Below are 15,762 nucleotides of genomic sequence, written 5' to 3' on the forward strand. Positions count from 1 at the left end.
TTTCTTAGAGCGTTGAGATAATAATTGTTGAGTCCCCTTCAATATCCAAATTCTTCACTCCCATCTTTTTGCAAAGATTAAGGCCTTCTAGCAGGGCAACCAATTCAACCCAATTATTAGTCTTGCTACCTATAGGGTGAGACCTGAGGGCAATTTCCTTTCCTTCCTAGTTATGGATAGAGCATCCTATCCCTGCCACCCCTGGGTTGGCCTGTGAGGCTCCATCAAAGTTTAGCTTCAACCATCCCTCACTTGGAGGTTGCCACTTACAAGCAACTCTTTTCCTTAGATTTGCTTCAGGGCCATCCCCAATAAAGGGTGGGATGGATAGTCCCTCCCATATCCCCTTCATCTTCTCATCCCAATAAGTTACTGTAGCATTCTTTGTTAGACCGAAGTTGATCAAACTGTTGATTTTTTCGGTCATAGTAGCCTCAATTTTATTGATTACCCGATTCACCTCTAATTTTTCATATTTGAAAAGACACCTATTCCTTTCCTTCCACAATTCCCAAATTATGGAAGATGGAAGAGAAATCCATAAGCCTTAAAATAGACAGCCTCTTCTTAGGATGGGCCAGGCTTTGAGCATTACTAAAATAGTTTGGGGAAAGGCAGAGGACCAACATAGTTTTGGGGTAAACCATACCCAACATTGGTTTGCATAGTTGCAATTGAGGAGGAGGTGGTTTGTGTCTTCTTCATCATTTTCACAAAGAGGGCATCTGCTAGGTCCCTCATACCCCATCCTCCTGAATTTATCAACAGTCAATAGCTTATTCTGGAGAGCAAGCCATGTGAAGACTCCAGCCTTGGGTAGGCAATACTTGTCCCAACAAAGTTTCAGAGGTAGCTTAGTCTTGGGTCTAAGATGAGCTTTAGTGATGTGATAATACCCATCCTTGGAGTTATATTCCCCATTAATGGAGCCACCCCACACAAGCCTATCCTTGCCTAGACTGAAGGAGATGTTTCTCGCTCTAAGAATTGCCTTGAGTTTGTCTTTGTCCCTTACAGGGATATCCTCATTATCTCTGACAATTCATTGCCACCTCGCTCCATCCTCTAAGGGGGAAATGTAGTTCCCAATCAATTTCCCTCTATTTGATTCTAGGAGAGATCTCGTAGGCCCGAAGTCATGGATTTCTTCGATCGCCTTATACCCTCCCCAAGAGTCTGACCAAAACAAGGCATCTTCCCCTAAACCTAGGTTCCAAGTGAGTTTATCTGTGATAATATTTCTACAATCCAACATAAAGTTCCATATGCGAGAGCCTCTTGGCGGATTGTTTTCTCTAAATATTTGGATAGGGTTATCATCATTAAGGTATTTATGGTACAAGATTCTGGCCCATTTTAAATGGGGATGTTTGAACATTCTCCATACTAACTTTGCCCCAAGGGCCTTGCTTTGGTCACAAATATTTTTAATGTCGGCACCTCCTTCTTCTTTTGGTCTACGAATCTTATCCCAAGATAGAAGTGATAATTTCTTATCTTCACTGGCACCTTGCCAAAAGAAAGTCCTAAGGTGTTTATTTAGCTCATCCCATTTTTTTGCTAATAAATTGTAACAAGAAAGTTGGTAAATGGGCATTGCTACCAGAACTGATTTAACCAAGGTTGCCCTACCTGTCGAGGACAACCATTTCCCTTTCCAAGTGTTAATTTTCATCTTTATTTTTTCCACCATGTGGTCCCAAGACTTAGATGTCTTTCTTCCCTTATCCAAAGGGATGCCTAAATATTTGCAAGCGAGGAGACCGGGCTTGATCTCCAAGACCTTGCATATCTCTTCCTCGGATGCGGATTCTATGTTAAACATGAACACAGTTGACTTCTCCAAATTGACCTCTTGACCTGAGGCTTCCATATAGGATTTGAGGATACCTTTGAAGGCCCTTGCTTCCCTAATGTCGCCTCGCCCAAAAAGCATTGTATCATCAACAAATTGCTGGTGGGTAATGGGAGTTAGACCACTGGTGATGGGTAAACCTATGATTCCCCCCTCTACCCTAGCCTTTGACATAGACCTACCAAGAGCCTCTGCCATAATGATGAAGAGGAAAGGAGACATAGGGTCTCCTTGCCTAAGTCCCCTAGAGCTACTAAAAAAACCTTCAGGTGTGCCATTGACCATGACAGAGAATTTGGGGGTGGATATGCATTCAAAAATAAGGTTGATCCAAGATTTGGTAAAGCCAAATGCTTCCAAACATTTGCATAAAAATCTCCAATCCACTTTGTCATAAGCTTTACTAATATCTAATTTGACTAGCATGCTTTGTGCTCCATTAAGCTGGACCGAATGAATAGCTTCCTGAGCTATGATTACCCCATCATAGATTGATCTATCGGGCACAAAGCCTGTTTGTTCTTTGCTAATGATGATAGGGAGAAGTTTCTGAAGTCTAGTTGCTAGAAATTTGATAAATAGTTTATAAAGGGTATTACACAGGGCTATGGGCCTATATTCATTAAAGATATTAGGTTTCTCTTTTTTCGGAATCGGAACTAAGAAAGTATTATTGATCTCCTTCAGTATCTTACCTGAGTTTCTAACACCTTCTAAGGCCTCCGTTATCTCTGGACCCATAAATCCCCAACATTTTTGGAAGAAACTAGTTAGGAAGCCATCTGGGCCCAGAGCCTTATCTAGATTCATTTTCATGAGGGAAAATTTGACCTCCTCCTCTGTAAACTTCTCAAGCAGACATTTGTTGTGTTCTGCATCAATGAGTTTTGGAATATTTCTAATTATATTATGTTGGCCTCTAAGGTTTGAACCAACAGTATTGTTAAGGATGCCTTCAAAAAACCTTACTGCTTCCACTGCCACCTCTGACGGGTCTTCCACATTTACTCCTTGGTAGTTCTTAATGTTAGAGATTTGGTTTACCCATATTTTTTGCTTGGTGTTGTTATGAAAGAACTTTGTGTTGCGACCACCATCTTTCAACCATGTTTCTCTGGATTTTTGTCTCTAGAAGATTTCTTCTTTAGCCAAAATCTTTTCATACTTTGTTAGTGAAAAAATTTCTTTTAGGAAGAGAGGTTCATCCATCCCTTGATCCAAAACTTCCCTATTAACATCCTTGAGGTCCTTTTCTACTAATAGTTTCTTATCAAAGATGTTACCGAAGTGCTCTTTATTCCACTCCAAGAGCCTCCTTTTGATTACCTTCACTTTGTTTGCAACAATAAACATCTTTGAGCCTGAGAATAATGATTCACTCCACCATTGTTCAATCAGGTTCGTGATGTTATCATCCTTATACCACATGTTCTCGAATTTGAACGGGCAGTTTCTTGGTCCTTGATCTGCCACAATGTTAAGTTGGAGTGGATAATGGTCAGAACCAGATAAAGGTAGGATCTCTGCTTCCATATTGTAATTGAAATTCATAATCCCACCATGGATAAAAAATCTATCAAGCTTTTCAACAATATTGCTAAAGCCTTTCCTCCTGTTGTTTCGAGTAAAGGAGTTCTCTGCTGTTTGGATTTCCAACAAAGAATTCCGATTGATCCAATCATTGAAGTCCAATGCTGCGGTAGGTAGCTTGCTACTACCTCCTCTTTTGTTTGATGCCTTAGTGATGGCATTGAAATCTCCTCCAATAATACACATCTCATTCACATTGTCTCTTAAGAAAGTCTCAAGTTCCAACCAGACTTGAGCTTTATCCCTGTTCTGAATAGGACCATATACATTGATCAGGTTAAATCTTAACTTATTATTATAGCAGTTTACCTTTTCGCCTATCCAATTATGTTTTATCTCTGATGGTGTCCAAGAGGAATATCTAGGATCCCATATGATTGCTAAGCCTCTTGAAGCCCCCTGAGCTGGGGAATACTTCAATTTTCTAAAACCTAATTTCTTCTCAAAGAGGTCTATCTCGGTTGAGTTCATTTTAGTTTCTTGGATTAGAATTATGTCTGGATTTGATTCAGATATACAACGTTTTATGATACGTTGCTTATTAGGGGCATTCACGCCCCTAACATTCCATGATAAGAGTTTCATGGCTCAGTGGGGAGGAACTTCCCCTCCCCTACATTAAATAGTGATGAAATTTTGGGTTGGTCCATAGCTTCCCCATCTTTGGCTCTTAATTCAGCAAGGGATCTCCTACCTCTCCTTTTAATGGACTTGGTGCAATCAGGAGAGTCTTTGCCCTCCTCTGTATTATGGATGTCTAGAATGTTTGGGTTCTCATTTTCCAAATTATCTAGGCCAATGAATAATTCTTCTGTTTCCATATTAACTTTGGTTCGTTCCAATAATTTTTTCACATATAGCTCCCTCTGCCTTTTTAATTCTTTGAAATCACAAACCTCATTAACAAACTATTCCATTAGGTCATTAACTACTTCTTCCCCAATAAAGTTGGCAATAATGTTGACTTCCCTTTCTACTTGTTCTTTCTCTTCCACTTTTGCCACCACTGGTTCACTATTCTGGGATGGACTATATTCCTTCGCTCTCCCACTTTCCTCAATATCCTTATCTTGTGTTATCGACTGTTCATACTCAAATCCTTTATCCTTAACAGGGGGACACAAATCCTTCACCAGTGGTTGCTCATAAGGGAATAATTTTACTTGTGTTGAAATCCCCAGGGGGATCTTACAGTCATCCTGTCCCTTGTTAATGATAAATTCTCCTTCTTCAATATCCTCAGCATCCTTAGTTTCCTCAACATGTCTAGATTGCAAAGGGATTTCCCCAACCACAAAACCCCCCTTTTCTAGTTTAAAACTAATGTCAACCCCAAGAATCCTATTGGATCTCAAATAAGGAGGAGGCAGAACTGGAGTCGATGTAGGGTCTAGATCGAGAATCCCTTTGAATAATTTAGGATAGATAAGGAAGGATGACACCCTCGATTTAATCTCAATAGGTTTTAAGGTTTTAACACTAATATCAATATGAATTATCATCACATAGTTCACATACTTCCTATATTTATCACTAAGTTCTACAAATTTTCCAATGTGATTACCAATTTTCCTAATAATTTCAATATCCATTAATTCAACTGGTAGGTTAGGTATCAATACCAGTCTATCTGTCTTTAGAGATTACATCTTATTAGGGTTAAAATCCGGAATCCAATCTAAAAAACAAAAATCAAAACCTTTGAAATTCGAAGATTTACCTGTTAAGAGTTCCTTCTTGTGTCTTGAATTACCACAATCAATATACAGAAAACCTTCGAACAGGATAGCTATACTTACTATCCAATTGAAGGATGACATAAACCAATCTGCAATAGCCTCCGATGAGATTCCAAGACCCTACCATCTCGCAAAAACTTCGAAGGCCTTGCAAGATTGTTGAATCTACTTAACTAGATTCTCATTAATCTCTAAAACATTGACTAGGTCTAAGTTAGGGTCCCTGTTTGAACCCGATCCCACCATTAAGGGTTTAGGAGGCAGCAGGGATGTCTTACCCTTGCTAAAAGAAGCTTTAGGTGCAGATTGAGTTTGAGTCGGCCTTCTGGGTTTATTAATTTTTCTTCTATAATTATTTTCTGAAAAAAGGGTAGCCCGGAGATCTGGTTTTAAATAACCTTCCTCAAGATTTTGCAGCTGATTGAACTTATTGAAAGTGGCCGACCTAGAATTGCCTTGGCCGCAATCCCTTCCATTCACGACCCTTGGAGGGTTTTTCATGGCTGCCCTGCGAGCCCTCCTAGGTTTCAACACTTGCCATTATGTCTACTCCTGAGGCAGGGGAGCCCTAATCCTTGGGTTACCATAATCGAGCGCATATTTAGTCCACTCAAAAAATCATTGTTGGTGGAGAAGATCTGGCAATTTCCTTAGAGGAAATCGGGATGAAAAAATCGCTCGATGCCTTCCCTGCCTATTTTCGCACATTTTCGCTGATTCACTGAAATTCAATGTAAAGATTTTCCTCCTTTCCGTAACCTTCTTCTAAACATTAATTAAATATTTATTATTTAATTAATTGTGATTTAATCCTTTAATTTAATAATCTTTATTATTTAATTAAATTCCATTTCTAAATAATTAAATAGTTTCTTTAAATTATTTAATTAGCTAATTAATTCTTCTAATTCAAATTCCAAATCTCCAAATTCTAATTTCATCTAATTTCATTAATTCTTCTAATTTCTTCTAAATTCAATTACATGTGCATGATTTCAAAAATCAAATTGAAAATCTAAGTCAAGTTCTAAATATATTCAAATACTAAATTGAATTTAAAATAATTTCAATTATTTGAATAAAATCTTATGCAAAGATTAAATTGAAAATCTAAGTTAAAGTGCAAGCACATGATAAATTAATTAATTAATTCAATTATCTCTCCAATCTCTATTTCCATCTTCTAGTTAGCTTTTTCTAAATAAAGCTTTCTTTGTCATCAATTAATTTTCCTCCAATCATTCTTTTTCTTCCACAAGTTAACTCAATTAATCTATTCAATCTATTCTGTTTCACCTCCAAGTTAGCAGTTCAACTATCAATTTTCATGTGAGCTCACCTGAGTTCCACCTCTTTATCAATCTGTTCTACCTTTCAATCAATCCTCTCCAATTATCTATAAATTGAGCATTCAATCCTCACAATTCCTCTAGATCACGAACTTCGAATCTTTGTGTCAATTGCTGGTTGCCAACACAATATCTGAGAGCCATCATACCACAAAGAGGAGAAGAGCAATGAAATCCATATGCGATCATGGAATAGGGAGTTTTGATTAACATATTTTACTTTCCTATTTCTTAACTGCATTATTTCATTGGTTTTATGTTTGAATTGCTTAGATAGTTAAGGAATTCGTGATTGTCCTTATTTCCTATTTAGCAATGACGTATTTGAGCATAGCACAAGGTCAACTCATAATGACTAGTGAAAGGGGTAGAAAAGTTAAAATTTCAATTTGATGTCTTGAACTTTGGGGTCATTTTTTCGTGCTCCCCAAGATTGACTGGATCAATTTTGCACCCTTACAAATTATTTGAATGGATAAAGTGCTAATTTCAAGATAGAAAATGAATGTATGGAAACCATTGCTAACAAAAGGAAATAGTGATGAATAGATAGGGAATGCATGAAGATTAATGTAAATAGAAATCAAATAAAAAAAAAAAATTGAATCTTGAATCAAACCTCACAAAAAGAATAAACCATATATGATGGGAATCACTAGAGGCAATCCAATGATCTGAAGCTTAGCTCAAGATAAGGTGAGCCCTCCAAGCTAATCTCCACATAAAATGACACTCCTAAAAGCCTCCCAGACTTGCAAAACATGACGTTTTTTCGTTAGATTTTTTGTGGTTTAACAACAATGGGGATGTAGAGCATGAAGATTTAACACTTGAAAATTTTGTAGAAATCTCTTGTGTTTTGTGATTTTTGGAACCTGTATAGTGTGCCATTTTGTATGGAGTTTAGCCACTCCCCCCTATAACCACATTAGATTACAAATCTGACTCAATTAAGCCAACAACCAGATAAACCCAATCGATAAGAATTGAACCTTAAATCTACATGTGAAAAATCCAAAATATTAGCACAACTTTACCAACTATTTAAACTACTCCCCACTCATCTATATTTTATTAGATTAGTATTTTTTCATTGAAAGATATCAATAATAAATAAATGGTGACATTAGGATTACAATTGGATCCTCTCCCTAAATTTAAACCCCATTAACATCACTCCTCCCTAAAGTAATCCTCTTTTACAATGAGGATGTTCTTTTGGAAAGTAATATAATATTGCCGATATGAGAGGATAAGTTGATTTGAATAGATTGGTCGGTGGATGAAATAAGTTGAATTATCACGGCACTCAGTTATACTCGAGTCCGCCATATCGCCATATCTACAGAAATACAAAGAGTCTGGCCCAGAAAGGATTGACGCCATAAAAGATTAAATAAAATATAAATATCAGAATTACAGAACAGAAAAATTAAAAAAGAAAGAATCATGCATATGCGAACTCCTGTCTGTAAGGAGCTCATTATTGCGTTCTATTTCGAAAACCTTACCTGTTAAACGTTTAATTCGGTGAAGTACAATTAAATTGAATGGTGGATCCGCCTGGTACATGTTGAGATCTATTAAATTTTTGAAGCACATCGATTGAAATACGAGGTTTACATATGTTGACTTTGCCAGAACTAGTTTTATGTGAAGTCGGGAATAAATAGGAATTTCCATGGAGCTCTAATTAGCAGGGATGTGGATAGATAAGAGGATTATTTGGTGTTTTTGATTGTAAAAAATGGACGCGATTCGTAAACAGGCAAGCAAATTGCGGGAGCAAGTCGCCAAGCAGCAACAGGTGCATATTATTTTCTGTTTACTTTGCTGATCACATCGTTATTTTGCTATGAATTCTCTGATCGTTTGAGTTCAAGCTTAATTTGGAGCATTGATTTCCGCTGTACAAGAATCGTTTTCGATTTCGCGGATGTCAACGCTTGGTATATTTAAAATCTTTTGAATTTGATGTGGAGTGTTTTTGTTTTTGAATTTGTTAAAGTGGAGGCTAGTCGGATTGATAAGGTCTTTGATCCATAAAATCTATGCTTGTTGGTCCGTTGGAATTTGTCCAAATTATGATTGTGACCACTTCTTCAATGGATCGGAATTGAAGTGCTCTAGATGACTTATTTGGCCTGTACTTTAATGGGATTGGGCTTTTATATAAATAATTTTTAGTATTGACAACAATATACGTTCGTTTCGGTTTCCGCGAGCCATCCTTTTGGTATCTTTTTGCTTTTCTGGGAGAAACTCTGTTATACGGCTAATAACGAATGTAATAAGGTAGGGTTTTTGTATGCAGTATAGATTCATAAATTCTTCCACTTCCTTTTTTCTTTGGTTGAGTGGATAAACGCCCAAAAGTGGCCGGGAATCTTTCATTTTGGCGAACGAAAACCTTGGATCGCCCAAAGGGGAATTCTGTACATCACGAAGTTAGTCGAGTCCACAAAAGCCCTTATATCGATCAAATGCCCAAAGATGGATTCTTTACTGCAAGGTGAAGGAGGTCGAGGGCTTGAAGTGGTTGACTGTTAGGTTTTGACCACCAGGGGAGCACTCGACTTTTTGGTCTATTAAAAGGAGATACGATAAGGCTAAAACATATAAGTTTTTAATTGTCTCGTAGTTTTTGTTAATAAGTTATTGGACCAACTGTTCAGTAATCCCGAGTCTCAACAATTAAATTTTCATTGTAGACTATCTTTGTTGATGTATTTGTTTCAATGTTGTGTCAAGTATTGCACATTTTATGTTTGATCTTGTGCAGCTACTTGTTGAATGGCTTCCATGTGGCATAGCTAAAAGTAGTAGTCGTTGGAGGAAACTACAATATGGGGAAATATATCATTAGAACAAATTAGTAAAATGGAACACATTTGTTGGCAAAAGATCTGACATTTTCACAACAGACAGCAGTTGATAAGGTGAAAAGATTATCACTCTGCATGTATATAGGCTAAGATTATATTGTTAAAGTAGGTAATCACGAGTCTCAACAATTAAATTTTCATTGTAGACTATCTTTGTTGATGTATTTGTTTCAATGTTTTGTCAAGTATTGCACATTTTATGTTTGATCTGGTGCAGCTACTTGTTGAATGGCTTCCATGTGGCATAGCTAAAAGTAGTAGTTGTTGGAGGAAACTACAATATGGGGAAATATATCATTAGAGAAAATTAGTAAAATGGGACACATTTGTTGGCAAAAGATCTGAGGTTTTCACAACAGACAGCAGTTGATAAGGCGAAAAGATTATGCATGTATATAGGCTAAGATTATATTGTAAAAGTAGGTTCTAAAAGTGAGAACTTTTGTTTATTTCTGTACCCTTCGGAATTTTTATTTTTGAAAGTTTTCTACTGAGAGAATTCTTTAAGGTTGTCGTTTAATCCAATGTTGAGCTTCAATAACGAACAAGTATTTTTCTAAGGTTTTAAGTTTTTAACCGTACTCTGTTTCTATGTTTGTAGAAAGTTAGAAACAAAGAAGAAACCAAGCATAAAAACCAAGGCAGCTTAAGATCCAATTTCAAGCTGCCTAACTTATTTGATTTGAGAAAATTGTGTATAAGTTTTAATATATTTTTATGATTTCTTTTACCTGATGAAGTGCTTTTTTAAACACAAAACATTTTTAATATATCTTTAAATTTGGTTTCTTTATTCTCTCAGTGGATAGGAATTTAGTCACTTAAACATACCTTTTACTATCAAGTACAATTTTATGGCCATAATTTGAACATGGCTAATATTATACAAATTGCTTACAATGCCTTGTGTGATCCTGAAAGCACATCATCACATTTATTTGCAGCTTTCTCTGCTGTCAAAACTTTTGTTGCAAGCAATCCTTTATAAGTCACCCTGTTTCACATTTCTTACCAATGTGAGATTAACTCAATGGCAACTTGATCATGCATTTGTGTTAGGTAAGGCTTCGACAGGGATTTTTAGTTAGTTTATAACTTTTGTGGAAGCAGCAACAATTAGATTTACAAAGGTCACTCACCACCTTATTTGATTTGCCAATCAGAGATGCTTGGTTCTTTACCTTTGGAAAGCAGTCACCTTCAGATGTCAGTCTTTGCAGGCGCCCTTCCAACCTATTGCAACTGTCAGAAGTTCAAAGCAGCATTTAGATGCTACAACTACCAAACGCATGGTGATAAATTGATGAGACTACATTCCCCTCCACGAGCAACTATTAGCGTACCTTTATCCCGTAATGTCCCCACCCAAACTTTAGAACTCCAAAACTAAAATTTATTTTGTGCCTTGAAAGGATAATAATTGCTGGTCATAAATTATAAAAGATAGGCAGCGGCAGATCCAAGCATAATATCTATAAGGGAGTGAACAATATCAAGTTTGTGGGATTAGTCACACACCTACAATTTTTCCAAATAAAAGATTAAATAATATTTAAAAAAACTAAAAGGCATATGAAAGGTTATAACTATTGAAGAGAAAGGGATATACAAGGAAGGTAAATGAAGAGGAAGGAAGGGCAATCATCTGATATAATTATTTATTTTTCCTTCATGAAGTATGAATCAATGATTCAGCAGTCTTGAGTAAAAAATCCCTCATAGATCAGAAAATCAAGGATGAAAACCCTTAATTTCTTCATCAAGTTAGTAGAAAAATATCCCCAACTTGAGCAAAAATATTTCAAGACATTTGTACAAAAGAAATAGCTGCAAACTATAGCAGATATTCAAAAAATAAGTTTTGTATTTTCAAATATTATTATAAAATTAAAATCTGAAATATGTATTAAAATTATAATATAAGGATAAGATAACATTTGTAAGCTCTATTGTGAGTGTGGGATATTTATTTAATGTAAAAATAAGGAAATTCTAGAACAGGACATCACAATTGGTATCAGAGAGCAGTCCGACCAGCTTGCAGGTCTAACAATTAGTTTATGCAGTTGAGCCAAAGAGATCAATGGGCCTTGGAAAGAGAAAGGTGGAAAAGACTAGAGGCAACCAACAACCAAATTATAGGTACAAGATAGAATTAAATGGGCAATTGCGAGGTAGACCAAGAGAATGAATTGAAGGCTTCTATGCAATGACAAGAACAAACAACATAATCGCTTCTTCAAATACTTCAAAATATGAATAATACAATTAATTCTCTTAGGCCTACATAAACTAATGTAGGAGATGGTAGTAGCTCAATTCATTTGTAAAATAACAATAGAACTCCATTTGGATACCAACTAAGAATAACATAGCCTGCATTCTTACCTAGAGATGAGCAGTCACAAGAAGAAGAAAAACCAAACATGGCAGCAAATGACTTTGATGAATGTATAGATGCATACTCAAGACTTGATCCAAACCTTACAAGAAAAATTCTTTTATGCAATATTATAGTGCAAGATCAAGAAATATCTCAAGAGGAGAAAAAAGACAACTGAACAAAGATTTACTGCAAAAATTAAGTAAACTAACTCTTCCCACTTTCGATGGTTCTGGGAAGGTCATTGCACAAGCATGGGTCCAAAAACTAGACACTTATCTTTCTCTTAACCCCACGACAAAGATGAAGCTGTTAAATTTGCCATTCTTCGCTTAGAGGGAACAACACATGAATGTTGGTATCATGGCCTGGTTACACAAGGACATCATCAAATTGTAATGTACGTCAACTTCACACAAAGGCTTATTGAAATGTTTGATAGAAAAGACTCGAAGATACATTTTAATGAGTTGACACAACTAAGGCATGGCAGCCGTCATAATTGAGGAGATAGTGGTGCATTTATTGCATTTTGGGCGAGTTTGGTTGTAGTGATGCTTTTAATGCATAGTGGGCGATTTTGGATATGATGGGTAATTAATGCATTATGGTTGCCATTTTGATCAAAGGATAATTAATGTAAAGTGGGCGGCGAGATTCCTCATTTATGACTCTCCCTACTACTTGGCGTCATGTATTTGGGAATTTATTGGTCAAACCCTAATTAGGGTTTGTATGTCCAATCTTGGTTGTTGATTGGTTTGTAATCTAGGCTGTCCATTTTCCTCCTGGAGGCCTATAAAAGGGGGTCACCTCTTCATATGGAAAAGGGGGGGAGATTGTATGAAATTGTTGTGATAAGCTATTGAAGTAATAAACAGTGATATATTGTTCTCTGATGGTATACACTTGTGTTATTTTATAGCTTGCATGGTTTCACTTTCCTCACTTAGTTTAGAATTATTTCAAGCATTTAGATGAACAAAGTTGATTGCAATGTTTTAAGGCGAAGATTGCTTGCTCATACCTTTTGTAAATAGATGATTTCTATTGATAGTGCAAGGTTGGATTGAGCTTTTATATGTGTGCGCTTAATCTAAATTGTTTGATGAACATTGTTCTCTGATGGTGTTCATCAACCGTTTAAAATCTCTCAAACACAACCTTTGAGGATTGCACTCGCTTTATGTAGTTGTCTACTAGTGGCGAAGTGAAGTGTGGTTGATCTCTCCTGGATCATTGTTATCTATTGAGTTCTTATTTTAGAATAGCTTTCCTAAACCCTTTCCTATTTTACTTTCAGCATTATCTAATTGAAAAGACTCAGAAAGAGTTATTTTATTGCCAAATCATTCGTGAGAATCTCCCTGAAAACTATAAATTTGTCTAAGTCTTCTTCAAGTGTGTATCCCCTTGGATTACCAACAACATCCCCAAATGAGTCTATATCCATAGTAAAGTTGCTAGTACGTAGTTGGAACCTTGGAGTCAATGTATGATCTTCCCGCAATCTTAGCATACATCTGATTTTGATCAAGAGAGGATAAAGTGACCGTTGGATACCTTTATTCTGTGTTGGTGTGGTCACAAAACACTAGCCAATAGGTGGTTGAACAACCCACCTAGATTTAGTGTGAGATGTTAGTGGAGTTATATAACTCATATTTTATATTTGTAATTCGCATCATTGAAAAATGTATGGAATGAAAGATAATATTATTATGTGTGCAGAAATTTTTATTTAGCTTTAATAATTTTTGCCAATTTTTCTCACAAATGGTAGCTTAGATTGCAAACAATCAAATTTTGAGAGTGAATTGCCTTCGGGGTTCAAAAATACTGCTCGACTAGCTAAAACCCTAAAAACAACTAAACACCTAAGCAAAAGAGGTGGTCTCCATTTGCAATGGGGCAATGTGTGAAAAGGTCACAACACCAAGAACAGGCTTCGAAGAAAGAAATTGTTCTTTACTTGTAGAGAGAAATGGGAGCCAAGGCATCAATGCTTGGGCAAAGGAGTGCTCGTTACATTGTGGTAGTCACAAAGGAGAGTTCAGAGGTGGAAGAGTCTAAACTTGAGGGTGTTTTGGAGCTGGTTGAGCATGAGAATTGAGAGATAGAGAAGCCTCTTGGAGGTACACTTTGAAAAGCACACAGGAAATATTGAGAGGTGGGGAGTGAATCAGTATTTCAGATTTTTAAAACTTTTGAATGCATGAAACATTAAAACATAAAAAGCAACCAACAAGACAAACACCAGATTTCTCGTGGAAAACCCTTTTGGGTAAAAAACCAGGGTTCAACTATAGCTTTCAAGTTCAAATGGGCACCTACCCAGGATACTTTCAAAGAGCAGTGACTTTCAAAGAGCACTAACTTAGATCAATAGAGGCACCAACCTCTATTTGTGCAACAATAAGTATGGAACTCACAGCTCTTATACAGAAGAGTACTGTATGTGCATTTTTTTAACACTTCGTCTGACTTAGATTCCTACACAAATTGCAAATTCAACATCCAGATCTATGCTAACCTTTTTAAAATATCCTATTTCGGTAACATAAATTCTCTTTCATGAAAGTAGTGATAATGTTCTCTCACTTTTAATCAGTATTTACTTTAAACAATTTCTGTGTCTCCATATCTCATAACAACCTGTATCCCCTTTATAATTCAACATACCCCTCACAACATAAAAAATCTTTAACATGAAGTGCTGCCATACAAAACACTACACAATTATTAATAACATCACATTCCTTTTCAAAGTCTACGCACATAAAAAAACCAACTTGATTCTCTATTTTTGCAGGCCCCACACAATTTTTTATACACAGGTCATGATCTTCATTCCATAAGTTCTGCAGACTCAATTTTTGTTTTTCATTAACTCATATAAAAGATCGTGTCTTCTGAAAACAACTCCAAACCAAGATTTGACCCACAGAGAAAAACACCATCACTGCTTACGTTTTTTGTTATCTACAATAACAAGCAACATATAGACCCCACTATTTTTTAACACACCAATCATTTTCAACGATACCAAAAAATTTGACACCATTTTTTAATGCCTCACAGATTTAAGAACCCGTTTTATTTTTTTTCTGAAAAAAAATTGGCTTTCTTTCATCATAGTAACGCACATGTCCAACAGACGTAAAACCTTTTCAGTTGCTCCCTTTTTGTAACACGTAAAAGTCTGCCAGCACCCTTTAATACCTTCGAAACACTTTTCAGCATTCCACAAATTTGAAAGATGTTACTTCCAAAAAACATAATAACCACTTAAGGAGTGTAGACGGGTTCAAAAACGTTCACTGATCAGAAACGTTTGCGGCAGCTAGAAATATTAAATCAGTCATTGCTAATAACTATATGCTCATACCACTCAATAAAGAAACGGAAGTCAATAAAACATTAGTCTGAATCTAACCTCCTATATTCACTGCACGATACTCAAAGCAGCCTCAAGATGAATCGCACCAGCTATGCTTCCTGCCAAATATATTCCTTGTCCAATGCTTATTCACCAATGTTAAATTGTTTGTGTCCCAAAAATTAGTGTGTTAAAAAATAATATATTGCCTGCTTAGGTGAAATATTAATCTGACTTGGCAAAAGATTAACTTGATTTGGCACAAGAAGTGAACAAGTTGCTGACTTTGACAAGCTCAACCTCACAACCCGATAGCTCAACTAAGCAGGCAAATAGCTTAAGCAAGCAGGCAAGTAGCTTAAGTAGACAGGCAGGTAGCTCAAGTAGGTAGGCAAGTAGCTTAAGTATACATGCAGGTAGCTCAAGCAAGTAGGCATGTAGCTCAACCAGATAGGCAAGCAGCTCAACAAAAAATTCAATTCAATTTCTGAACCTCATCAATTGACCTTTGACATCAATGACAAAATGTTCAACAATCTCCCCCTTTGTCGTTGTTGGCAACACCATCTGCAAACAAACTGA

General features: G+C 36.3%; 2 protein-coding genes across 2 annotated transcripts in view; one reads left to right on the top strand and one right to left on the bottom strand.

Annotated features, from left to right (window-relative positions):
• Positions 1–2,983: 2,983 nt before the first annotated feature.
• LOC131865579 (uncharacterized) lies at positions 2,984–4,266 on the bottom strand. Its single transcript, XM_059215327.1, has 2 exons — positions 4,140–4,266; positions 2,984–3,942 (listed from the first exon to the last, which is right to left on the bottom strand). Exons 1-2 carry the CDS (start codon positions 4,264–4,266, stop codon positions 2,984–2,986), a joined length of 1,086 nt encoding a protein of 361 aa, XP_059071310.1.
• Positions 4,267–7,797: 3,531 nt separating this feature from the next.
• The window catches only part of LOC131052346 (SH3 domain-containing protein 2), a 63,597-nt gene continuing 55,632 nt past the window's right edge, over positions 7,798–15,762 (top strand). Inside the window, exon 1 of the mRNA XM_057986997.2 lies at positions 7,798–8,340. Within this exon, the coding sequence (XP_057842980.2) occupies positions 8,281–8,340 (60 nt within the window). The 5' untranslated portion in view covers positions 7,798–8,280. The remainder of the gene's footprint in view (positions 8,341–15,762) is intronic.

Source organism: Cryptomeria japonica, chromosome 2 (assembly GCF_030272615.1).
Source record: "Cryptomeria japonica chromosome 2, Sugi_1.0, whole genome shotgun sequence".
NCBI classification, from domain to species: Eukaryota; Viridiplantae; Streptophyta; class Pinopsida; order Cupressales; family Cupressaceae; genus Cryptomeria; species Cryptomeria japonica.